General features: G+C 25.9%; 1 protein-coding gene and 2 non-coding genes across 8 annotated transcripts in view; all 3 read right to left on the reverse strand.

Moving 5' to 3' along the window:
- Window positions 1-27,179, reverse strand: part of LOC129611049 (longitudinals lacking protein, isoforms A/B/D/L) — a 115,886-nt gene that overhangs the window by 77,947 nt on the left and 10,760 nt on the right. For all 6 annotated transcript variants that reach the window (XM_055523968.1, XM_055523964.1, XM_055523967.1 and 3 more), the window contains exons 2-5: window positions 18,931-19,314; window positions 17,946-18,330; window positions 17,208-17,693; window positions 16,895-16,978 (exon numbers count right to left, since the gene is read on the reverse strand). In XM_055523968.1, coding sequence (XP_055379943.1) covers window positions 16,895-16,978; window positions 17,208-17,693; window positions 17,946-18,330; window positions 18,931-19,104 — 1,129 coding nt within the window. In that variant the 5' untranslated portion in view covers window positions 19,105-19,314. The remainder of the gene's footprint in view (window positions 1-16,894; window positions 16,979-17,207; window positions 17,694-17,945; window positions 18,331-18,930; window positions 19,315-27,179) is intronic.
- LOC129611263 (small nucleolar RNA snR61/Z1/Z11) lies at window positions 17,052-17,122 on the reverse strand. Its single transcript, XR_008697151.1, has one exon. It is a non-coding gene; the product is annotated as a small nucleolar RNA snR61/Z1/Z11 (small nucleolar RNA).
- On the reverse strand, window positions 17,825-17,900 carry LOC129611262 (small nucleolar RNA snR61/Z1/Z11). Its single transcript, XR_008697150.1, has one exon. It is a non-coding gene; the product is annotated as a small nucleolar RNA snR61/Z1/Z11 (small nucleolar RNA).

The raw sequence follows: 27,179 nt of genomic DNA on the forward strand, positions 1-27,179 counted from the left end.
TTTTGAAGGAACAATTCCAAAAAGATTGATGGTTTTTCTAAACGATACCAATACCCTTGTGCAACAACCTGCTGAGTGAGTAATTCGGGTTTCATCAAAGCCACAACATAAGTCAAGCTGTAATAAGAATTAAGAATTTCATTAAAGAAAACTTTAAAAATGAGAAACCTACCGGTATGACAACCCTTGATATTGCAGAGCTTATAATATATTTATATTATTAGTAGAGCTTGTCTCAGTTGGCAGTATGTGGTACGATGTTCTTTCACATAAACTTGTAAATATCTGGGGCTTGATTTATACTTGATGAAAATAAAACAAAAAGTTTTCTTACAGACAGACAATTTTATGTCACAGTTTGCAATCAGAAATCGCAGAATTTTAAAATAACATCACAAGTACCGGATGGTTCTGCACTTGGCCCTATCTTGTGTAATATCTTCACATATGATGTGCCAAGATTTGACTCTGTGTGTTTGTCAATCTTTGCTGGTGATACGAAATTTTTGATGATGATAGATTTAATAACGCAATATTATTAAGCCTAGGCTCCTAGGGAATATCTATAAATCCTAGTAAATAAGGCTATTCGTTTTACAAAAAGGAAAAATATCTATTTGCCATTTAGCTCATTATCAACGCAGATCCCATAAATTGGTATGACAATGTTAAATACTTGGATGATTTCTAACACTATCGACAAAATAAATAAAATTAAAGGAATATTGTTTCCTTTCATAAACAGAAGATCTGTCTAAGGATAAAAATTTTTTGCTCTAGTACTTTGTTTGAAATGTTTGAAAATTTCATTGCTGCAAACATACCATTTTCATGCTGCGTTTTAGGCAAAAAAAAAAAACTCAATAACTACCACCTTAACGTATTGCTGAAAATATATATTAAGTTTTTTAATTGGTTATTTCTGGCAACATTTATATGACATGTATAAGAAAAACGTATTCGATTTTCTCGATACCTGATTTACTTTTATTTGAGGTGTCCACTAACGTATAGAACGCATTTAGAAAAGTCTGCAGTGTCAAGAACTTTTGTTAAACTTTTTTGAATGTGATATTTTGTAAAGTTTACGTTGTAAGCGCATCATTGAAGTCACGGAATCATTTAAAAATCTATAAACAAAACTTCTATAAATCTATAAACAAAACTACGAATACTCTGCTGCATTTGTAAATATGAACTTTCAGTCAAAGTTTAAATTCTTAAACGTTTAAAAAAAGTCAATTAAGCGTCAAAATTGTAGATTTTTTTTTTTACATGCAGACAGTCTGACGTAGTAATTCAGTAAATAAATTTGATGTATTGAGTGACTATCATTACGTTAAAAATAATATAAAAAATATTTTTTTTGTTAATTTTTAATATGTAAGTATAAAATTATTTTAAATCTAAAAAAAAATTTTGATCATGATCAAAATTCAAAGTCAATTACGGGTAAAAAGTTTACTACATTTCTGTCCATAAAAGTCCGTAAAGAATTTGCGGTTACTCGATCGCTATTTTACTCAGAAGGTGAGCAAAAGGTACTCGGAAAGTAGCTATCATATACTTGCATAATGCAATTTTGCAAGAAGTGAGAAGAATTATTCCGATTGCGTATCTCTTCTTTTTAAATTGTATACAAAAGTTTTTCGCTTTGTTTTTTGAGACTGAAACATTCTCGATAACTTGAGAAAAAATGCAAAAATCCAATTAAAAAAGGATGAGTAATCTTATTGGAAAAGTAAAGTACCCATTAGAAAACGGAGAATTTTGATTTGAAAGTGAATAAAAAGTGAGTTAAAAAGTAAAACACACGATCAGGCTGTTATATACATAAACAAATGTCGCTAATCAAGTTTGTTCATAAACATTGCTAACCTATCATAAAAATATTTGTTAACATATCACAGCATGGAATAATAAGCGTGAAAAGCAAGATTGAAAGGTAACTTCTTGAAAGCAAGAAAGATGTGCTTGCTTTACACGAGTGATCTACCGCAAAAAGAAAATACTACAGTAGCCACTTTTGCTGACGATACTGCAATATTGGCAGTAAGATCGAACAATGACGATTCGACAAAAAGATTACAGGCAAGTAACAAAATAAGTCAATGGACGAACGATTAGAAAATGAAGTTGAATGAAGCAAAATCGGTTCATATAAGCTTTACCAATCGAAAAATAGGGAATCCACCACATATTAACTTAAGTGGAACAAGCATAGCAATCCATAACTCAACAAAATACCTGGAAATAGCTTTAGACGGCAAGCTAAGGTGGCAAGAGCCCGTGACTTCAATAATGCTTTAAAAAAGATTTAAGCTTTTTACGGTATTAATACGGTTGTAGTACCGTCTCAGAGCTTTCAATAAAAAAAACTACTAAAGCTTTTCTTACATTTTGGAATCATACAACTTTGACATTTTTTTGAAAATTTCAATTTAAAGTTCTGTGCAAATGTTCATTTTTTATAAAAATGCTGCATTTTAGGAACAAAAATTGATAACTAGAATTTTATTGCTGGAATTTTATTCTGGCAACATTTATATGACAAGGTATAGAAAAGCGTGCTCGATTTTTTAATATATCCGATTTACGTTTATTTTACGTATCCACTACGTATAAAATGCATTTAGGAAGTGTTTTGATACTTAGTAAAATTTACGTCGTAAACGCATTATTGAAGTCACAGAGCATATAGAGAAGAATTAAAAATTATTGGCTCCTATGTAGTAAATCCAATTTGCAAATTGATAGAATATTGATTTATAATCATTAAACTAATATGGCTAGATGGCATATATAACTTTGGGGTTGGCCCAAGAAAACTCACATTAACCTTATAGAATAAAGTTTTACGAGGCATTGTAAATGCGCCATGGTATATGCGTAACAGTGACATCCACAGAGACTTAGGCATTTCTTTGGTTGTAGATGAAATTAGGAGTTATGCTATAAACCATAGGGCTGGACTAGAACAGCATGTAAACTTAGAAGCAGCTCGGCTGCTAGACAATGGTGTTATGACAGAAAGACTTGAACTAACAAAACCTGGAAGGTATTTAATTCCTGCACAGAAAGACCAAGTTAGCGTAGAGGTGATTTTTTAGGGTAGCAGTCACTCTACCCACAAATCAGAATCGGAGCAATAAAAATCGGCTAAATAATTTAACCCAAAGATTAAGAGTTATTGCTGAAAAATGAGCCAATTATGTTTTATCTTATTAATCTGACCAATGATATAAGCACTGATTACTCTCTATGAATTGTAAAGAAAAAAAAAACAATCTGAAAAGGCCTATAAAGCAAATTCCTCCAGTCAGAGGAAAATGAAATTGCTGTAAGACCATCTCGAAATCACATTTACAAATCGAGCCAGGCAAAATCATAAATTACTTGGTGATATTATGGAACAAGAGAATAATACTGAAATTGTTACAGTACCAAGTGTTAAACGAAATTAACAACACTTATTCAAAGAAAGCTGCTGGATTCCACCTGATAACTGGAGAAATCTTGAAGATGCCGAGAAAAGCAGTGCTAAAATCAACAAACATTATAAATGATTCGTTTCGGTTGTAATACGTATCCCACTTGCAGAAAGTACAGGAAGTTACTCATATCGAAACCTAGCAAACCGCCATATGAGGTTTCATCCTACAGACCCTTTTTCTTACTTTTACAAATTATATCAAAGCTCTTTGAAAAGCTATTGCTGAAGCGATTAAAACCAGTTATTTAGAGTAAAAACTTTAATTCCAGAAATAAAAAGTATTCTCAGCAATATTTCTAGATGTAGCATAGGCATTTGACAAAGTATAGAACGAGGGTCATATATAAACTGACAAAATTGTTTCCAGTGCAATGCCGTCAAATACTGGAATATTTTCCAAATTGATACTTCAGAACAAAGCAGGAAGATGCGTATTCAAGCCTGGAAATGGAATCAGTTAAAAGTGGAATTAGGAAATTTATAAGAAATTACTAAAGAAGGCTACATCCACAAGCCTTTCCATAAACACAGTGTATCGCGATGTATAGCGAAAACTGCGCTATATTTGCGTTCATAAACAAATGTTGCTAATCAAGTTTGTTCATAAATATCGCTTATCTATCACAAAAATATTTAAATTATCATGGCTTAGTGCAGTTAAATCAACTGTACCTTTTTTTTCTAGTTTTTGCAGTTTGGTTTTACATTTTTAATTATTAAATAAGTTAAATATTAAATATTATTAGTTGTACTTAAATATAACAAAATTTCTTTTTGTTTCAGTTTTCTTTTTTTGTTTTTCTTAATTTTCATTTTTCCTGAAATAGAATTTTTAAGTATTTTGCCGACAATATTGCAAATTCAAAATAGCAAAAATTTTTATTCAATCAATTTTTATTTCTATTGAGTTTATGAAAATGCCTATTATTGTTTTGCAGTATTGTATTTATGAAAATTTCTAACATGTTAACGTCGAAGCAATTCAGCTGCTTGACATCACTGACATGATCAGAAGATTGAATCGAACTGAACCTCATGAACTAGCAGAACTCAGATGTATTTGTGGAACAACACATCTGATATTAAAATAAATATTTCTGAGGTTAGAACTAATTGGGTGAATATAAATGTACATCGTACTTAACTTTTTGAAAATTCCTTAATTTAATTTACTAAGGAATTTTATTTAACCAAAATAAAATTTGTTAAAAAAAAGTTGGCAGATCTGACTTAGATCTGAAAATATAATGCATTTTTGTGACAAGACTGCAAAAGAGCAGATTATTTTAATGAACAAAACTTTGAAAGATCTACTCTCATATTGCTAATATTTTAAGTATTTTAAATAAATTTTAAATGCATTATGTATTTAGTTTCAAAAATTTATTGTCATTTATGGAGTGCTTTCAAATGTTTTTAAAGTAGAGCTGATACCTTCAGTTTTCTGCTTTATTTAGAGTCGTGCCGACAGAAATAGAATTAAATTTTAAAATCTGCAAACATTAACTTGGCTATAATGAAAAAAATAAGATAGAGTGCACGATTAAAACTTAAGTGAGTGTTAAAACCGATGTGATGCGTGTACCTTGCAGATACAGTAAATGCAAATAAATTTGACTTTAACACTTGGACACTTTCTAAATTATGTTTGTTAACGTTTATTTTGAAAAGATTTTCTTTAAAAGTATTAAAATTATTAAAAATTGAAAATCTATTAAAAAATTTTTTAATTTCGATTAAGATCGGTGGTATACTATATAGTGCTACTTTTTCTAAACGATTCTCGCATTTTAAATTTTGACACTATGTAAATCGAATATCGCAAATTTGCCTATGCGAAAGTAACAAGTGAAACAACAGAATGCTTATGAATGCTTTACGAATCTTATTGCGAAAGTTTCTAAAAAAATAAAACTAAACAGTGTAGTGTAACATTTAAATCAAAAAAACCGTGCACTTCAAATTTACTGTATTTAACAAAATTTTTGTAATTATAATTGTAGGTCAACATAAAATATAAAACCATTCCGGTTTAAGAAAATAGCAAAATAGCACTATGCCAAATTTGTTCCGCTTCCCTTTTCTCGACTTTACTCCTTTACAGTTTTATTTTTATGGGACTGAACATTTTCATCTATACTCTATAGCCTTACGAATTTCGGTTATAATAAATAAAATGGTTCGCTGAGTAAGAGCAATATTTAAATCTTAACCTGCATAAGTCTTTTGTTATTCATATTTATTTAAAAAATTAACAATAATCGCCTCCTTAATGTTATACTTATATTTAAATGTATGACTATTTTAAAATAACTCAAATATTAACTTTGAAAAAAACTGTCACAAATTCTAAAACAAAAAATTTTTCTTTAAATTTTTTATGATGCGATTTAGTTACATAGTACCAAACCACTTGCAAATCGCAAATCAACTTACGCAAATATGTAATTTTCGCATTTTTACGTAGTAGGCCACCTGAAAATTTTAATGTAATGAAAAATCAAAAAATATTTATATGGCCAAAATTTTTAAAGTTATTGTCTGATTGTATATGTATTTGATAACAATAAATTTACCAAAAAATAATTAACTTAATTTGTTTTCAAATAATTAATTATTTAGTTTTCAGCTTTCACTTAAAAAACTTCACAAAAATCAAATTGCTACACAGTGTTAACGTATTGATACATTTTCGTACACTTGAGTCTTTGACACACATTTTTCGTTTTAGAAATTTATGTCGTTTGAGAAGGAAAAAAAAAGATGCACGGAAACAAAAAGTGAATTAGAAAAAATATTTTAAAATTCATGTCTAAAAAAAAAAAAAAAACAGTAACAAAGTTTACAAAAAAAAAGAAAAAATATAATAACGAAACCGAAAAAATTAAACTTAGTAACAAAAATAAATAAAATAAAATCTGAAAAAGTTGATATAGTTAAGTTAGTCTGATTGGTATATGTATAAAAGTTATATCACTTTAATTCGTATTTTTAACTAATGACTAGTATTTTAACTACAAAGAGTTCATTATTGAAGTATGTGCTTTAAACTTGCCTTATAACTACATTCGGTATAGATTTTTATTCAAAAATTAGTAAAATCTGTAAAATAAAAAAAATTAAAAAACTTTTAATGTCGTATCAGGAACAATGTCGCAAGCCGAATAAAACTGGTTCAAATTTATATCATGTCGTAGCTTAAAATGTCATATTATAAAACGTACTATCTCTGGTACTTAGTGTATTGTTTTTCCAAATAAAAGTGTTTTTGTACCATTAAATGAAAACTTCAAAACTTCAGAACTTTAACTGTGCTACAATTTTCGAACGCGCTTCTTTTCTTGTAGAGATAAACACGCTACATTTAAAGATTTTGCAGTTTCGGCTTATCAAACATTTTAAGATCTAAATTAGAACTGAATTTTCGAAAATGTGTAACATCTTTCGCAATTTAATACTGCACGTGCTATTAAAAAAATTGTGTTTCAATATGCCGTACATTTTTACATTGTTTGAAAACTACAACTGCATATTAAAAAATTAGCCTAAATTTTAAGCGAATGACGAAGGTAAATTACAAATGGGTAAACAAAAACAAAAAATAAAAAACACAATAAATCGTTATATATGTACAAAAATTAAAAACAAACATTGTTAATAAACATAGCCAAATTAGAAATACAGGAATCCCTCGATATACGTCGGCCCTATATACGTCGTTTTGATATACGTCGGCGAGATTTTTGTTCCTCGTTCTTAATATACGTTGTTTCATATTTGATATACGTCGTTGAGAATTTTTTTTTTTTTCATAAATTTTGATACATTTTTGCTTAAAATAAAAACTTTTGGTACAATTTCTCTTGAAATAATAAATTTTTAGTACATTTGCACAAAAATAAACAATTTTGGTACATTAAAATTTTGCTTGTCAAAAAACTGACAATGGGAATGTCATATCCATATTTCAATTTAATTTGTTATTTGGGTTCAACTAGTAATTTGTTTTTTATATCAAGTAAGGTTAACAAAAGGTAATATGTAACAAAATTTGAAAAATAAGTAAGTAAAATAAAATGTACGTATCTGTCGTAAATGTTAAAGACTTATTATTACATAAAAACGAACATATTATATGTATAATTAATTACGAAGGTATGATGTATTAGATGTACGAATTTTTAAATAAATATGCAAACGTACAACTATGTATTTATCAGTATTTTTCTAGTAAAAAAACATACTTTTTCTATATGGGTGTTCTTTTTCTATACGTATATTTCGATATACGTTGTTTTGATATACGAGGGATTCCTGTATAGTGAAATTGTTATCTGTAACACAATTAATACACATAACAGTTTTGAATAGTTAAAAATATATTCCACATCCACTACGGTATTTTTTTATATTGCTTTTATAAAAAAAAAAAAAAATCTACCCTTTTTCCAATAATAAACACGATTGGCTAGAATACTTTTCAAAAAAAAAAATTTTATAAAAATGAAAAAAAAAAAAAAAAAAAATAGTTGAGTGTCAATTCTGTAATACCCGCACGAATTTATTACCCTATGCGCGCGAAAAAATGCCATAGCTGACTATGTGATAGACTAGAACTATAAGTTATCGTATTAATTAATGCAAAATTTCAGTACTGTGTTTTCAGTATTCCCTAAGATAGATAAAAATTTCAACGATTTTTATCACACATAACAGCCGTATTAATTCATAATTTAATATTATAATAATTTCTATATTATAGCTCCAATAGTTTCTGAGATAATGCGAAGTTTAACAGTTGCATGGCAGCTATCACAAGTGCTCATGAGTTCTCAAGAACTTTTAATAAATATAGATGACACTTTACCATTTTTTATTTAGCAAAATTTCAGTACTGCAGGTTAAACAGTTTTTAAGATATGTATAGCCAAATAGCTTTTCAAGTAGTATGACAGCTACTAGAAGGAGCCAAGCAATTTCAATGACTTTTATCAAACACAATGACCCTAATAATATATTTGCTTGTGCGAAAATTCAATACTGTAGCTTTTATAATATATTAGATATGGCGACATAAATTTTCAAATTTAGGGCCTGATCGTATTTTATTCAGAAAGTGAGAAGAAAGTGAGTAACTATCATATAATTGTATAATGTAATTTTCGAGTGAGAAAATTTTTTCCAAATGAGTCTCGTTTTTTTAAATCGTATAAAACATTTTCACTTTGTTTTTAAAAGTGAAACATTCAGTTGATAATTTGAGAAAAAATGCAAAAATCCAATTAAAAAAATCTGATATCGTTAGCACATAACCGACCGCAATGTGTTTTACTATCAATTCTATCCAATTTTTAAGGATTTCAATTAATATTTCTATCCAATTTTTAGGGCTTACTAAGCTTATAGCTAACATACCTAGAAAAATGCTCTTTGTAGAGTTTCGCTTTGTGCTACCCGAATTCTCTGAAATGCTCGCTAGTTAGTTTCGGTAACAACCATAACTGAAATATCAAATTTCAAGAAATTCCATCAATTCGTTACGTAGATATGGCTAAAAAAATGTAAAATCGCCCCCTCAGTCTCCGAGCCCTGAATCTTTCCAAAAAATTTATATATTAATTGTTTTAATACGAAGTGTTTAAATATTAAATTTCAAGGATATATATATAACAATATATGTATGTATGTCATAAGTATATAATATAATTACTGAAAGTATTTACTTGCAAAATTATTTCAAAAAATCTTTAATCACATTTCAGCTTTAAAAAAAATAAATAGGTAATATCAGTTTCATCATTTTTGTAATTACATATGTATCATATAAAACATAAATAACCTATTAAATATGTTAAAATCTATATTCTTAAAAAACTGCCCAAAACAAAAAGAAAAAATTATAAATAATAAACTAAATAAGACAAAAAATGGTTATTATCACTATCAATATGTATTATAAAAAAAAGCACGTTACCGGAAACAGTCCGTTACTTCAATAATGCCTTAAAAAAGATTTATGTACGTTATTAATACGGTTGTAGCACCGTCTCAGAGCTTTAAATACCTTTATATTATAAAAAAAACTGCTAAAGCTTTTGGTACATTTTGGAATACAATTTTTACTATATCAATACAACTTTGACGTTTGTTTGAAAATTTCAATTTAAAGTTCTGTGCAAATGTTCATTTTTATAAAACGTTACCAGATCATTAAGAACAACATTTTTATGCTGCATTTTAGGAACAAAACTTGATAACTAGAACTTTATTGCTGAAAATATATGCTAGTTTATTAATAACTGAAAATATTTTATCGGTTATTTGTGACAACATTTATATGACAAGGTATAAGAAAAACGTGCTCGATTTTTTCAATACCCGATTTACTATTATTTTACGTCTCCACTACGTATAAAACGCATTTGGGAAAAGTGTACAATGTCAAGAGCTTTTACAAAACTTTTTGGAATTTGATACTTTGTGAAATTTACATCGTAAGCGCATTATTAAAGTCACGGAGTTTGCAAATTAAAAATAAATCCGCTTCTTTAGTTTTTATGTCACATCTTTTATAAACAAATCTTATCACTAAGGCCATTTTAAAAAATAATAATCATTAAACTATTACTTTGGTGTATACAATGTATTTTTAATACAAATTCAACCGTAACAGTTTCAAAAACATAAAAAACATCAAAAAAGGATATCTAATTTCAAAAATCAAATTGCAAAAGTATTTAAGAAATTTCGAAAAATTACAAAAAGTATTTCATAACTATTGAATACTCATCAGTTTTACTTAACCTCATCTCCTAAATAAAACATTTTAATAAAAAGAATTCTAAATAATTTAATTTAAAAGAATCGGTATAAAGAAGTTTATTTTTCAATAAGAAAAATTAATTTAAAATATATTAAAAATATTTATAGTATAATTGTTATACATTAATATATTCACCCTTATTTAAATCTCACTAGTTACACTGAAGTTCGGAGAAATTACGAATTTCATATTGTGAATTCCGAAGTAGTAGAAATGTATTACGAAATTCGTAATTATGAATCACACTCGTAATGAAAATAAATAATGTCAAAATTATACTAATGAAATTTTCAAACGTAGAAAGCCAGTATTCAAGAGTGGCAGTTAGATTTTTTTGGTTTTTATTTGCTAAATTTGTTTTTATGTCAAATGCAAGTATTTTGTAGAATTTATTTTATTTACATTAATTAGGCATTTTCATAAACACAATGCTACAAAACAATAATGGGATACATGCGCAATATATTTTTAACAGTTGTCTAAAAACTTTTGCTATTTTGAATTGTGTTCATAAACAAAAAATATCGGTAAATAAAAAACTAAACGTTAAATAAAGTTATTTATTTTGAACCAAATATTTGAAAAAATCAAAAGAAGAAAATTGAAACAAAATGATATTTTGTTATTTTTAAGAACAAAAATTAACTCACGAATTCCTAAAAAAAACTGCAAAAACTAGTGAAATATAGCGCAGTTCTCGCTATATGTCGCGATATACTGCTTTTATAAAAAGGCCTATTATATCAAAATTTTCTTGAAGGAAAACCGAGTTCATTTTGATTGTTTGTCTGCTTGGTTTTTGAAATCTCTATTATTTTTTGAAATTTGTCTTATTTTTTTAAATATGTGCTATGAAATTTTAAAAGTCTAAATGTTGTCACTTGACAGCTGTACTAAAATAATGATTTTGACAAACCGAAAAATAATGTTCCCATTGCAGATTTATAATCTTTACGAGTGAGATTTATAATTACTCATAAGTCTACGTGCGTAACTTAGTTTAAAATTTGTAGAATTCTACGAGTGAGATTCACAATAAGGGTGATTCACATATATTTTTATAATATATGTATATATGCACATTTATAATATGTATGAAAATATATTATACTATATACTATAAATATATACTTATGCAAATACAATAAGTATATTTGTTTTTTACTTATACCCAATGGAATAAGTATTATAAAATTTATATTTAAAATTATTAATCTTAAATTCTAAAACTGTCTTTGTTTTTTTTTTCTTAGTGTTAATTTTGAAACATATTCTATTTTTGTGTTCTTGCACTAAATTATTTTATAAACAAATTGCATAATTTTTGAAATTTATCTTCCTCTTATTTAATTGCATAAATTATAAGAACTTTAATAAAATAAGTTTTTTTTTGTGGTTGTGTCACATGAAAGTATACCATGAAATGATACCGAACGTCTTAGTTCTGCTCTAGTTCAACTTTTGCAAATGTCAAAATCATCGGAAATTACCAAAAATTTTTCATACATTCAAACAAATATTAGCAAAATGCTTCACGTTTTTCTAAAGTAAAATTTTTTTACTAAATATTTATATTCTCAAGTTTTGCTTTAATATTTACAGCGTACAAACGAAAAATGATTTTCAATGCTGTGCAGCAAGTTCCAAAGAATTTGTGTCTGTTGTGTTGTCTCGTAACTTTACAGATCATCTCTTTAAAACAAATCATTAACTATTGCCTTGAAACTTTCTTTGTTAAATATGCATATATTTAATGTATATATGCGAAAATATTTTTCACGTTATTCTATTTTCAATTTTTTTAATGAAATTAAGCTGTAATGCTAGAAATCTAGAAATATTTTTTGTCACCTATACATCAACGACTAATACCAGAAAGGCATAATTGAGGTGACGTGGCGTGAGATTTGTTCAGTACGTCAGTAACGCAAATACTAAAATGTTATGGATTATATAATAAACAGATTCAAGAAAAGAATACATAAATAAATCAATGAATCAAAAGTGAATGAAACGTTTATTCTTTCTAATTTATGCAATAAAAAAAATTGTTTTCAAAAATTAGCGACTAAAATTTATTTTATTTTTTTTTCTTATTATTGATTCAATTATAAACTTATAAGTCTAGTACTTACTTTGTTGTTAATGGCGCTTCTGACTGTTTCCTTTGCTAAAAATAACGAATATTAAAATTATTTTTCACATAGATACGTGCTAACATGCCAGCCCTCCCATTTTTTTTTAATTTTTGGCCTTTGCCTATATATGTATATATATATATAGATAGTACCTATATATGTATATATATATAGATAGAATATATATATATGTATATATATATAGATATATATATACATATATATATATAGATATATATATACATATATATATATAGAATATATATATATAGAATATATATATTTATGTAGTCGTAATTAATCAACAATTATTCGTTATCAAAACCGTAAATTATGCAAAAAAAAACAGTTTTACGATTGTTAAACATAAACTAAAACGGAAAATATTCTCAAAAATGTGACAAAAGTTTGAAATTTAATAGAATTAGTCTGATTAATTAAAAAACAACTTAAAAAATTTAAATGTCATCATGTCACTTTCACCAATATTTTGAACATTTCCGAATATTTAACATTTTCCTGAATCGTTTCGGAAATGGAAAATGTTTACAAAATAACATTGGAGAACAAATACTGAAAAAATATCCGATTTCACAAAAAAAAAATCTGGGATAAAACAAAAAAGGGAAAAAAAAGATGTTCAAAAGAAAAGACCAAAAAAAGAGGAAAAGGAAATACGCAAGAAGTGATTAAAATCAAAATGGTTTATTTAAATTATTAAAAAGTAAAAGTATGTTTTATGGAAAACTCCGAAAAATTTTAAAAATGAAATGGGAAAAGGAATGAATTAAAAAATATTTTGATAATTTGAAATTATATCTTAAAAGGATAAAATTTTCCTTGTCAACCGATACCGTTGAGCAAGGATAATACTTACGTAATTTTGCTGGATTTTGTTCTTGATATACGATGAAATTAATTAATTTTTGAAAAGTATGTTGTTCTGTCGTTTCTAAACATAATTACCTCGCTGCAATTTAAATTAATTGCAACTACAATTTAGTACCTTTATACCTTTTACCTGTTGAAATTTAATTCACCGTTATAAAATGCTTTGTTGGACAGTTCAAGTAAACTTTTCAATAAATTTAATTAAAACGGCAGTGTTTTTGTAAATATTTTAAAAAAATGTATATAAATTTTTAAGTCTTATTAAACACTTTTACTTCTTACACTTTTCTTTTAAACATTGAATCACTTAATAATTCACGATAAATACTTTTTATTACTTTAAAAAAATTTTTTTTAATTTGTTAACTTTTTAATTTCTGTTAGGAAATCAAAACAGAAAAAAAAAGTTGACAAATTAAAAAAAAACTTAAACGAGTAAGAAACCGCTCGAATCAGTGTAGTAATGGAATCTAATTGACATTCTCCAAAAATAGAACCGAAAGAAAAAAAAATTACCGAAGCAGAATACGATAAAAGAAATACCAAAACAGTAGCAACACGATGCACTATTGTTGAAATTCTTTAATATGAAAGTTTTCAGTGCATATTATCAAAAGGGATCTATTTATATTTTAACGTATTTAGATAATTTTATATAAATATAGATATGATGTATATAATGTATATAGATTTTTGATTAATACAACTATAAAATATGATCTCAAATATTATACAAAAAAATTAATTGAATTAAATAAGTTACAAAACAAAAATAATATATAAATTATAACAAAATTACAAAACAAAAAAATATTATATAAAATAATTTTTGATATTAAACTGAGTTTTCCGCCTGTTTTTTTAATCCTTTTTAAAAAAATAATTTTTTTTATAAGTTTTATGAAAAATAATACTAAATTATATTTAGAAATTAAATAAATTAAATGCAATAGTCCCGTCAACCAAATTATGTAAGCAATACAGTTTTTTTGAATAGGTAACTATTTTGTCTTTAGTGTTTAATAAAACAATTATCGGCAATCTCTACAAAATGAGAAACTTTAATATGTACATATACTTAAATACACTATATGTATATATATAGTGTAAACAAAAAAAAAAAAAATTACTGGGGAAATCCGAAAAAAAACGAATCATATTCAAATAAAATATACAAATTAATTAAGTGAAAATTAAAAAGAAAAAAAATGCATGCAACAAGTTTCAGAGCAAGAAATTTCTTATGCGTTTAACAATATTATAATTTATTAACATTGATTGTGTTTTGTAAAGGAATATTGAACTGAGTGCTTCTTTGAGAACATTGACTTCAAAATAATACAAACTTTTTAAACATTGCAATTTCGCGACTGTTTTAAAAATTCAGTTTTTTTTTTGTTTTAAAATTTTTAAAAAGTTTTGACATTTTTGTTAATAATTTGAGAGTTTTGTATTTCGAAAACAGTCTCTAAATTTCTTTTTTAAATTTAACAGTTAAGTATTTGTAAGTTTATGTAGGTATATCACTTTGTTTTGTTTTTTGCAGTTAAAGATTTTTAAGTAAACATTGAAAGATTAAAGTTAGAGATAACACTTTGGCTGCTTTTTGAACTATTTAAACCAAAAATTATATTAAAAAAGCACTTCTTTATTACATGTATCGAATAAAAAAAAAAACACTAATAATTAAGAAAAACTAAAATTTGTGAGTTATGAAAAAATAATAAAGAAAAAAAACATCAAATAGTAATAAGCAAAAAATATATAAAAAAAAATATATATATATGTATATATATATATATAAACTAAAGTTAGCAAATAATAACATCTTTCTATACCATATTTCAAAAATTTGTTTATCATTAATAATATTAGAAGATTTTTCAATTTCTATTCAATTTAAAAAAACTTAAAAAAAAATTCTTTTGCTTTTATTTTAATATAAATGAAGAAATATATAATGTGTTACCAACGTGAATTTTAAAAAAAAAAAAATTAATGCAAATATTATTGATACCCGTATTTGTGATTAAATTGTGATTTATTTGTTTAGTTTAAGTATATAATTTTATATTTGCGAAAATTTATTATTAATTCCTAAAATTAACTTAATTTTACAATTTTTAAAATAAAAAAAAAAGGAATAAAAAAAGAATTTTTTTTTAATATTTTTTGAAAGCCTTGGTTAAAGTTTATTAGTATTTTCCATATTTATCAGTATACATTTATATACACCATTATATTATATATGTATATATAACACATATATTTATATATAAATAGCATATGTATATACATATATATGTATATATACATATATATATATATACATGGATATATAGCATATGTACGTGTATACATATAGTATATATATATATAATAAATAATAATATATATAAATTGAAACATAAAAAGAGAAAAAAAAAAGTTTGTTGAAAAATTAAATGTATCCAAACAAAATGCTACAAACACCAAATTTAAAAAAAAAATTACCAAATTAATTTTTTACTTTCAAATTATTCTCTTTTAAAATACTTTATTTTTTCAATTCACTACTATTATTAAATCTGTTTTTTTTTTTGTAATTGAAGTAGTGTAAATTCTTATTTTTCTTTTTCATTAAAATAATTTTGTAATTTGCAATAATTATTTTCTTTAAATCTTATATTTTACATTTTTTAATTAGTATACTGCCTAATAAAAAGCTCATTCATTTGACTAAACTAGAAAGATAAATGCTGGAAAAATTCTGATATAACTTAGTTCACTAATATTTTCATAATTCGTACTTACCTGCCTCTTTAAATAAGTAATTATACATACTTAATTAAAATTTATAAATGACAAATTTATAATTTTCTATTCTCTTTTCAAATATATATATTTTTTAGCATTGTGAACTGATTTTTTTCATAATAATTGTTTGTATATATATATGCAGATATATGAATGCTTTGACCATTTGAAAATTTAAGAATAAATTTTATCGTTCTAATTTAGCCAAAGAAAACCACTTGGTTATCATTTATATTATATTGATATTGAGCACGACTCATAAAATTTATTTTAAGTTTTTATTTATAAAATTTGAAATCCAAGGGAAAACGAAAAAAAAGCACTTCTATAACGATTTCTACATAAAAAAACAAAAAAAACAAAACCAAGGAAGATTCTAGTATTTTTAATTATACAACACTTTAAAAAACTAAATTCATATTATTCTACTTGTTTTTCTTAATTTTTTTTTGTTTCAATAAATAAACAAAAAATATGTAATAAATAAACGTAAAACCTCTATAATTATTTTTAACTAAGATTTCCCTCTGAAAAAAAAAAATATTTATTTCTTTTCTTTGCAATGAAAATCCCAATAAATTTTCAAGAAATCATAATATTTATGATCAATTTTGAATATCATAAATTATTATAAAATAATTCTGTTTACATGTCGTGCTCAAATCAAAATAAATTTTGTAATTAAAATTATACTTTTGTTTTGTATTTTTACTATTTTATAGTTTTTTTGATAATTGAAATAAATTTGCCTACCTTGTGGGTCCCGTTGTTGTCCTTGGTCTTGTGCAGTCATGATGAATTCGTCTTGAGATCTGTCGGCTGGCCATTGTGGAAATCCTGGAATGATAATAGGAAAAAAATTATTTGTTTATTCTATTTTCCGTTTTGTTTTTTTTTTTATTGAAATTAGTTTTCAGAAGTTTTGGTGTTTAATTTCCACAACTAGCATTCAGTAGCAGAACTGAATTGTCATCATATAAAAATTACTGAGACAAAAGTAAATATTGAAGTAGCAATTTAATTTGGCATGGTTTTTGCAACTCAAATCTAAAACAGTTTCGTTTACCTTGACTAGAGCCTTCGCCACCATGATGACTTGGACCAGCTTGATTATCTAAATCTTCTTCATCCATTAACTCTTCTGGATCTTCAGTTAGATCTTCAATTGGTTCATTAACTTCTTCATATTCATTTTTTGGTTCAATTAATAATTCATCTTTATCATGTCCAGATTTACGTTGCTGTTTATTTTGATCTTTTTTGATTTGTTTTTCTTGTTCCATTTGATTATCCTGTTCAGCCAGTAAAACGTCATCAGAAGATCCTGCTGTTTGTTTAATATTTGAAACGTTTTCAGTCTTTTTTGTACCAACAATATTTCCTTGCTGTTGTTGTTGCTGTGATACAGAGGATTGTTGTAATGATTGCTGCGATTGCTGTTGCTGCTGTTGTGATGTCGCGACTATAGCAGCTGTGCCTGAGGTAATTGATGGTGTCGATGTGTTAATTGGTTGAGTAGAGTGTGCAGAGGAATTTGAGTGTTCATGATTATCTAAATGAAAAGAAATCCAACGTTTAGCTAATGATATTTTTACTATAAAAATCGTCATAAATTTTATGAATAAAAAATGTTTAAAATAGACTTATTCTGAATTGTATATACATATACACTTTTTTTAATCTTTATCAGTGATTTTTTGGTATTTGTTTGTCTTCAAACAAAGTTTCAGTAGCAGAACTGTAACTGTCATCATTTTAGGAGTTTGTAAAAAAATAACAGGAAAAGAATTTTTTTTTTACTTACCCATAACATTTTCTATACTTCGACGCCTTAGTTTCTTTCTCTTTCTTGATGTTGGACTAGATGAACCTTCTCGCATATCAGGCGTATCAATAACAGGTCCTAAGCGGGGCCTTTTTGTTTGCTCTAATGTATAACCACCACCGTGTGGATGTTGCATTCTACCAGGTACATTAATATTTGGATGCTGATCCGTAGATCTTTGTGGTCTATCGGACAAACCTTTGATCTGTAATGATTCTGCTGCTTTTAATAGGGCAGCCAATTGATCTTGTGATATATTCACTTCACCACGATACATATAATCCATCATGGCACGTAATTCTTGATATTTAACATCTTTTAGTATAAATATGGGATGTTTATCGTATTGTTCTTTTAAAAGATTCTGTTAAAAAAAAATAATGGCAAATATCAATTAAACTCCTCCAATCTGATAATTTTTATTGTTCTTCATATTATTTGTACTTTTTTCACAATCTTTTTACTAAAATCTTCCTCTCCCTTTCAAAAAATATCAAAATTCCTAAATATTTTTTAAATTTTGAAATTGTGGAAGATTTCAAATTTTTATGCAAAGTAACAAACTATCAAAACATGTTCTAAAAAACCTTCACTTTTTTTTGTTTGATATGCCATCAAGAAACAGTTGATAAAAAATAATGGGGCTTATTCTTAGTATAGAAAAAGTGATAGTGATACTCATCGTAAAAGTTCCAAAAATTTTATTATAGCCACAAAACATTTGTTGAAACATGAACATTATTGTAAACACAAACCAAACATGAATTGGTTTGTGTTTACAATAATAATCTATCAAACTTTTTGCAATAATTATCACCTTATTGATTCAATACTCAGAATAAGGCCCCAATGTTGGAAACTTATTGTTTATTACGACCCTGGGTTTACGCATATTCCTCAAAAATGTTTTACTAAAAAAATATGTTCTACCTAACCAAAAATTTTTTAAAAATTGAATACTCACCGCAAAATAAGGACTGCATGCTGACAAAACAACTTTATGCGCCTTTAAAAATTGTCCTTCAGCAGCTAATGTACAATCTACTAATGTACCATTTTCCAAAAGTTTATCAAAATTACTAATTAATGTGTTTTGATGGTTATTCCATCTGAGGCAAAATTGTTGGTCATCCTCCATGATTATTTAAATTTGTTATCGTTAAGAAGTTTCAATATATTTCCAGCAATATTTTCAGAGGAGTGGATAATCCTCCGCACTACCACCGCTTCTGTGCAACTTTATTTCTTGTTTTTCGTTCTTCTTATGAGTTTGCTTCCCGTTTTATAACTTTTTTGTATATGAATTGATTCCAAAATATTATAGCACACCCTATACCTCAATGTCTTTCTGTAAAAAAAATGTAAATAAATAAAATTAGTAAAATATTATTTATATGATAAAATGTCATACAACTACTATCTAAATGTAAATTCGCAAAAAAAAAATATTTTAATTCCCTTTTTGTTTTGTTCTATAAATTTACTTAATAAACTTTCGCTAGATTTCTCTATGGTTCACATAAGCTTTACCGTATAATTAGTGCAAATTTTCAAACGATTTCATTTTAAAATTAATTTCATAACATCAAAATTATGATTCATACATTTAATTTTGAAGAAGCCTATAATGTTTAATGATATTAGATACGTATACCCACCACTTTACTTTAAGTTAATTAATTAAAACAAAGAAATCTGCAATAATTGTGTTATCTCAAAACAATTGATTAGATAAATTAATAACAATGCCATTCAAGTTGAGAAAGATATTGTAAGAAAAATTAAAAAATAAAGTCTGGTCAAACCAATGGTTTTTAATGTAGTACTCTTCCCTTCAACAAATAAAAATACGGTTGTAAATGACAATCTAGCTATGTACTACATTTTTAAAATTACCTTCATTCATATATGAAACTATTTCAATAATTATGCAGTCTGAAAGTAAGCAAAAAAAAATTACTCGTAGGTGTATATGAAAATAATGCTCGATTTTAAAGACAGAGACGGACAGACTGACGGACGTAGTGAAACAAATCATCACTTTTTTTCAAAAACTTTTTGGAAAGCTGCTTAAAAACACTAGTTGCGAATTCGTACCAAAGAGGGATTTATACCACACAGAAACTTATTTATAAATAGACCGAAAACGTAAAATATAATACTAATCTAAAGTTATATTCAAACTAGAAATAAAAATTAACTATTGCTTTTTGAAGTAAAATTTCTCTACTTAAATATCTTAACTAAAGTAGAAATATTGAATTGCTTTTAAAATATTTTCAGCAACCAATAAACTTTTTAGAAAAACTACTACACTTACCTACATATTATAATAGAATAAAAAATATTACTTATCAATAAATCAATATTACTCGTAATATCATAATTTTTGACGAGAAATTAATTTTTTACAATAACGTTACTTATATTTGTTTATAACATATAGTATAGATAGCAATGTAAAAAAAACTATATTTTACATCAAAAGCTGATATAGATATTCTCTTTTAAATCTCAATAGAAAGTTTCCGCAGTTATTTCTTCAGACGAAAAATAAAAAAGCAATAGAATCAAGGCAAAAATACATAAACAACAAAACACATGCTCACTGAATCCCCCCCCCCCCCCCCCCCACGTTTAAATTCAAAAGAATTATTTAAAAATATTGATGCGATCAGTTGGGAACCAAGTTTATTATTTTAAGTTTAAGTTTTTATTGTAACATTTTTTAATTCGAATTTGTTTATAATTTTCGTCAAAAGTTTTTGTTTTGTTTTTCCGACACTTTTTTTCTATTCGTACCACAATAATTTTTTTTTTATGAAATGTAGGAATTGGCTCCCCTTTTTGAAAAATGCATCCCTTTTTTGAATATTTCTGTTCCTCATTCAAAAAATCAAACGACAGTCCTAGCTGTATGTCAACTATCACAAGTGTTTATGAAATTTCAACAACTTTTAACGAATAAACTTGCCATTTCACCATTTTTATTATTGCAAAATTTCAGTACTCAATTTCTTAACGTTAAAAACGGTGAAGCAAATTTATTATACCTTTTGAACATATGTGCGGTTATAAAAATAAGACTAAGGCAAAACGAAAAAACAAGAAAATGTTGATATTGATCAAAGTATATCTATTTAAAAAGTAGTTCGACTCGTTCCATTTCGTTAGTTTTCGTTAGTACAAGTACCTGCTGCGCGCATTGTCGCTCAAAAGCGGTACAGGTATTAGTACCCGTTTATTATGATACTTTACTACTCCTATGGCAGTGCAGCGCGTTCCTAGACCAATTTGTTACAATGTTTCAATTTGTTTGATGGGACTGATTTATAAAATATTTATTTTATAATTTAGTTTATTTTGTTATGCACAAAGGTCTTATAATAATTTCTTTCAGCCTTGCATTTCGTTTTTACCCATAACGACAAAAGCGTTTAAAATTAATACATAATTCATTATGTGTTTTTTTATTCCTATATTTTTAGTTGTTGTTCTGTGTATATAACATTATCTAAATATTTTTGATATGTACATTTGACAACAAAATTGCGACCTACTAAAATTGAGAACTAATCGTATTATAGGCTATATGGATGTAGAAACTTATTCTAGACTTTTTCTTTATTCATATATTTTTTTTTGAAAAACTTGTTATTTTTTGAGAAATAGGGCCTTTAAACTTTTTATGTATCCGAATATATACATTGTATATTCGCCCGTTAACATTGTTGCCCATGCTAGGCCGGCCGCTCATAATGTGTTAAAATATTCCATTTTTATTTAGAAATAGATGGTAATAAGAGTTGTGTACGCAAGAATGAAACAAAATATTTTAAACAAACGAGTGTATCAAAAACATCGAACTGAAATAAAATTAAATTAAATTAGGTAAAAATTTCGTTATTTTTATTTTGATAACAACAAAATTTATTTTTCATATTTTATTTTTCATTTCAAATAAGTTAGACAAGAACATTGGAATGTTTGAAAACAATAGTTATAAATTTAAAATTTCATATTTTGTTATACCTATGCAAGGTAGATACACAACAATATGTAGTAATATGAATATACCCCGTTTATATGGCTACTTTAAGCTAATTATTATATATATATAAACTTGAATTGAAGCCGGTTTCACTCAAATGGCTTACTTGACATAGTAATAACGCAGCTTGAGTTTCGAGCTGATTTCATGCCAAGCCGCAATGTCGACGAGGTGTAGAAATAAAGCAATTTATAAGGAAAAAATGTATGTGTGTATATTCATAAATATTTGTTTTAAATTTTAAAAGACAAAATTGAAATAAAAATTAAAATATTTATTACAATAAATGTAATATGGATACACCATTTCTGCCACCTTGTGGTAGAATGATTTACAGAAATGAAACTCCCGCTTTTAAAATTCTTAATATTTTTCCCTATACTTTATATACGAAAAAATAATAAACTCCCGCTTTTAAAAATAAATTATAAAAAACAGGTAGACATCTATTTCAAACTCTTTCTCTCTCCCAAAAATTCTTATGTCCATAAAAATGAAAATAAAAAGGTGTGCTACTTAATTCTTTTAGCTAAGAGAATTTTTTGTATACAAATAATGGTGAGTGATTGCATAAGTGTGATGTAAACGGAGGGTCGAACTACTTCTTGGGTAGATATACTTAGATATATAAAATATTAATAGTATTATTAGATATATAAAAATAATTAATAGTAAATATAACTGTTGCGATAACTATGTAAATACTATAAAAAGTTTCCAAAGAAGGAAAAGAAGTTTTAGCATTTACTTGTGCTCACTTACTAGTTTTTAATAGGCAACTACAACTTTTTTTCGCAAAATACACCATTTATTTATGTAAATAATTTCGTAAGTTTTCGCATTTCCCAGAAAATATAAAAATTCCCAAAATTAGCAAATTTTGTTCTAATTTACTTTATTGAGGATTCAAAAAATTTTTCAATGGTTGATAATTTTTCCGTAATATAATTCTTTTTTTTTTTTTTTTGAAAAGAAAACTTCCTTTTATTCGAAATAAAATACTTTTTTTATTTTTTGCTAATATCTTTCGTGCGCTACATACGCACTTTATCAAAGCTGATTTTTTTCTTTTCTGAGAAAAAAAAAGATTTATTGAGGATCTTTATAAGTATTTTTAAATATAATAAAGAAATTGAGAAGTAGGAAAAATTTTATAAAAGTATATAACGTATTCCCTCCAAATCATCTTGTCGTATACACCTTGTTTGAAGGAAATTGTTAAGATTTAAATATGTACTTGCGAAAAAATAGGGTTAGACTAAATAATGCTAAACCAATTTAAAAACGATTAATTTTTTAGATACAACATAAATGTGTATCTAAAAATCATTTATACTTAAGGTACAGATTTATGGAACATTGCCAGTTTAGACTCAGTAGTGCAAATCACAAACTCCTAACGACATGTATTAAATGAATTCTCAAAGTTAACGAACATGCTGAGATTGGAATAAACCAAATACTCATGTCAATATTGACATACTTATTTCGTTTATAATAATCTCAAACTAATATATAAGTCATTCATTTAAAATACATGCACCTATGTGCATTTTTATACGCATATAACAAAATAATTTTATAATTAAAACAAAAATTTTTTTTACTTTTCTTACATACGATAGAACAATTCTGTTCGTTCTGTGAAATATTGTAGTAGTAATGTCTTTATATCTAACAAGTCTCAATGCTAAGAACTTGAAACTTGAAAGCACGACCTTATTTTATATGGGTACTTTAAATCGAAATGGCTATTTTTTGAGAAGTGTTAAAATGAATTCACACTTATTATAAAGCAGGTAAAATTCCAAAAATATATTTCAAAAATCAATTAAATATATTAATATTTTCATTCATAATTATTTTAAAATTCTTAAAATACATACAGAAAAGCCTAAAAACAACCAGCACAACTTTCGCCTTCAACGTTTTATATGGTACTGAAAGCACTTCATTATTAAGTGAACAGCTTTTTTTTTCTTATAGGGTAAGTTAACTAAAGATATAGAAAGTAAGTTAAGTGTTAAGTTGATAATATAATTAATGAAAGGATAATTATTCAATATTGACATGAATACACAGTAAAGAAAAAATTTGAACAGGGCATTAGAAAATAATATCTAAAATACAATTAAATATAAAATAATTTTACCAGTACAAATTTTGTATACACTTTAAAATTTTACCTCAATTTTTATTTTTTCTAAAAATTTTTAAAGCTTAAAATATTACCTGAGCAAAAAAATATTTAAAAGGTTTTGGAAAAGACCTATATTTTTATGACCGGATTTGAAATTTTTTTTTTTATTTTTGGAATAAATAGTATCTCAGCAAATGACTCAAAAATTCCAAATGTTTAATGACAGGTAGTAGGTACTCATGTAAATTTTTGTCCGTTTGCATTTACTATTGAGATTCATACACAGCCAGGATCATTTTATAAATAGATTACTCTTGTTTACCTGCCATTAAAACATGAAACAAGAGCAAAAATTAATTATTAAGCATTCAATACAACATGTTTGAACTAGTTTTAAAATAATTATGTAACAAAAAATTGATTAGAAGTAGGTACATATATTATATTTATTTTTAATAACTTAAAAACTAATTGAAATTATTTGAAACAATTTTATAAGTAACGTATAAATAAACGAAATGAGATAATTCAAATTGTTGAAATGTGTCAACCTATATTACTTTTATTAACATTTTTGTTAGCCGATACTACTCAACTTACCTTATTGAGAAATACAAAATGTGCATGAAAAATCATACATCCTTCCTCATTATCATTTGAAAGCATACTGAAATATGAATTTGAATTTTTTTTCATTTTGCTTTCCTCCTACTTTTCTTTCTTTTTCGTGCAATAGAATTTAAATGGGAAGCTTTTTAAAAAATGTGTATAATATCCTGATATTTTTTAAAATATTACACTTTTTTTTACGTTAAGAAAAAGAAAAAATCGTAATATTTCGTAAAAAAAAATTGAGTATTGAGACTTGTTAGATGTAGACATTAATGACACGATCAGTGGCATTTAAAGAAAAAAACAGAAACGAATTCAAAAATTGGTAATATTTCGTAAAAAATTGAGTATTGGAACTTCTTAAATATAAAGACATTAAGTAGTAGTATACAAATTAAATGGAAAGGTGATATACAAAGTTGGTTAGTGCAGTAGTATAATCTAATATAATTCTTTGTGCTTTGCGACATATACGTCAAAAGTGGTACCTATTACCTCCGAAACCTGGAAATCCTAGAGTTTCACAAATGGATAAATTGCATAAAACTTAGTAAGACATGGGGTATAATCGGAAAGTAATAAAAAATGTGCATCAATACAGCGTCGATGCAAAAAAAAAAAAAAAGTTGCTAGGGTAGAGGCACTAGTTTCCGAACAGTTGCAGTATCCGAACACTTCGTTGGTTTTTTATTTAAAATAAGAAATTTTCCCAAGAAATCGTTCAAACCAAAAACGCAAAAAAAAATGTTTATGTTTTGGGCTAGTGCTTGTAAAATTTCAAATAAATTACTTTTATGCTCTTTGAATTATAAGTCAGTTTATGTTAGTGGTTTGTGAAAAGCGTTTGATTTGGCGTTTTTTTTGTAAAAAAAATAGTGGAACTGTGTGTGGAAAGCAAGTCTTTTTTTGATATATTTTAAGGTCTATTTAGTGATAAGTATATATTTTCATTGGAATTTGCTTAATTTTGTTAAAAAAATCATAAAACGTTAACAAAAGAGTAATTTTTAACTAAAGTTTTGCAGTTCGCATATTGGTGCCGACATTTTTTTATATTTTCAGTTTCCGAACAGTGGGTTCGGATTCTGAAGATATGAAAAAGATGCATATTTTAGTATCCGAACAACCAAATTTGTATATAATTAATTTTTTATAAAGGTTATAGTAGGAACATAAATTAATTATTAATACATTAAGTAAATAAATTTAATTATCAGAATATCTATTTTTACTATAAACATAATATTTATAAACATAATATTTAAAATAATTAAAATATTGCATGTAGAAGTGGCAATTTTTTAAAGAAAAATTTTTACTATTTAATATTTTATGCAAAATTTGTACTTATGTGAAATTGGGCGAATTATAAAGACCTACTGAAACTAATTATTAAAAAATTTAAACAAAAACCCCTTGTTTTTGTTTAAATAAAAATCCGTAATAATAACTTAAGTATTCGAAAATCAGCTGCCAAATAAGAATTACGACCAAAACACTACTCGATCGATTAATGGGTAAGAGGTTAATTAGAGAACAATCAACCAAAATTGATCCAAATCCATATTTAACACCTGACGAGGAAGCACAATGATGTATTAACTTATGCAAATGTGGCTTCCTTTTGAAAACAGACAATCTCCTAAATACTTTGTACAGAATTCAAGACAGTAAAAGAAAAACACCTTTTAAAAATGATCTACATAATGATAATGATAGGAAAGTTATGGATGCGTTTCTTTATGAAACGAAATCCTATATTGAAATTCAGAGAAGCTGAAAATATTACCAAAGGCGGCAGACACTGAGGAGAGCATACTGAAATGGTTTAACAATCGAGAAGACCACTTGAAAAGTATAAACCAAGAATATAAATATTATAAACAACCCTTCAATACTAAATGGCGATGAAACTAGCAAATTTATGACATAAAAGAAAAATAAAAGTAGAAAAAGGCTAAATCAATTAAAAAATGAAGAGAGGAAAGAATAAAAAAAACCAAAAAGTTTCTTAAAATTCGTTATTCGTTATTTTAGTTTTCATTCTTGAAGTTCAATTTAAGTTCTATTCCTTTTTTGGATTTAACGGTGAAGTATCATGTGAAAAAACTGTACCTACTTGCATATTTAAAGTTTTTTCATTATAAACTTGGTTAACACATTTAAAAATAAAACTTATATTAAAATAAAACCTTAATTTATTTAATTAGTTAATTTTTTAATAGAAAAGCACCTATATATCAAGAAAATTTGTATGTTCGGATACTAGAATAAAAGTGTTCGGCAACTAAATTTTGGTGTTCGGATACTAGAAAAAGTGATACTTTTTACAAAAATTTAATTATTTATTATAAATATAATTTCAACAATTTTTTGACATATTTAATGCTATTAAGAATTCTTTCCGCTT

This window comes from Condylostylus longicornis, unplaced genomic scaffold, assembly GCF_029603195.1.
Source record: "Condylostylus longicornis isolate FDR11 unplaced genomic scaffold, ASM2960319v2 ptg000048l, whole genome shotgun sequence".
Lineage (NCBI taxonomy): Eukaryota > Metazoa > Arthropoda > Insecta > Diptera > Dolichopodidae > Condylostylus > Condylostylus longicornis.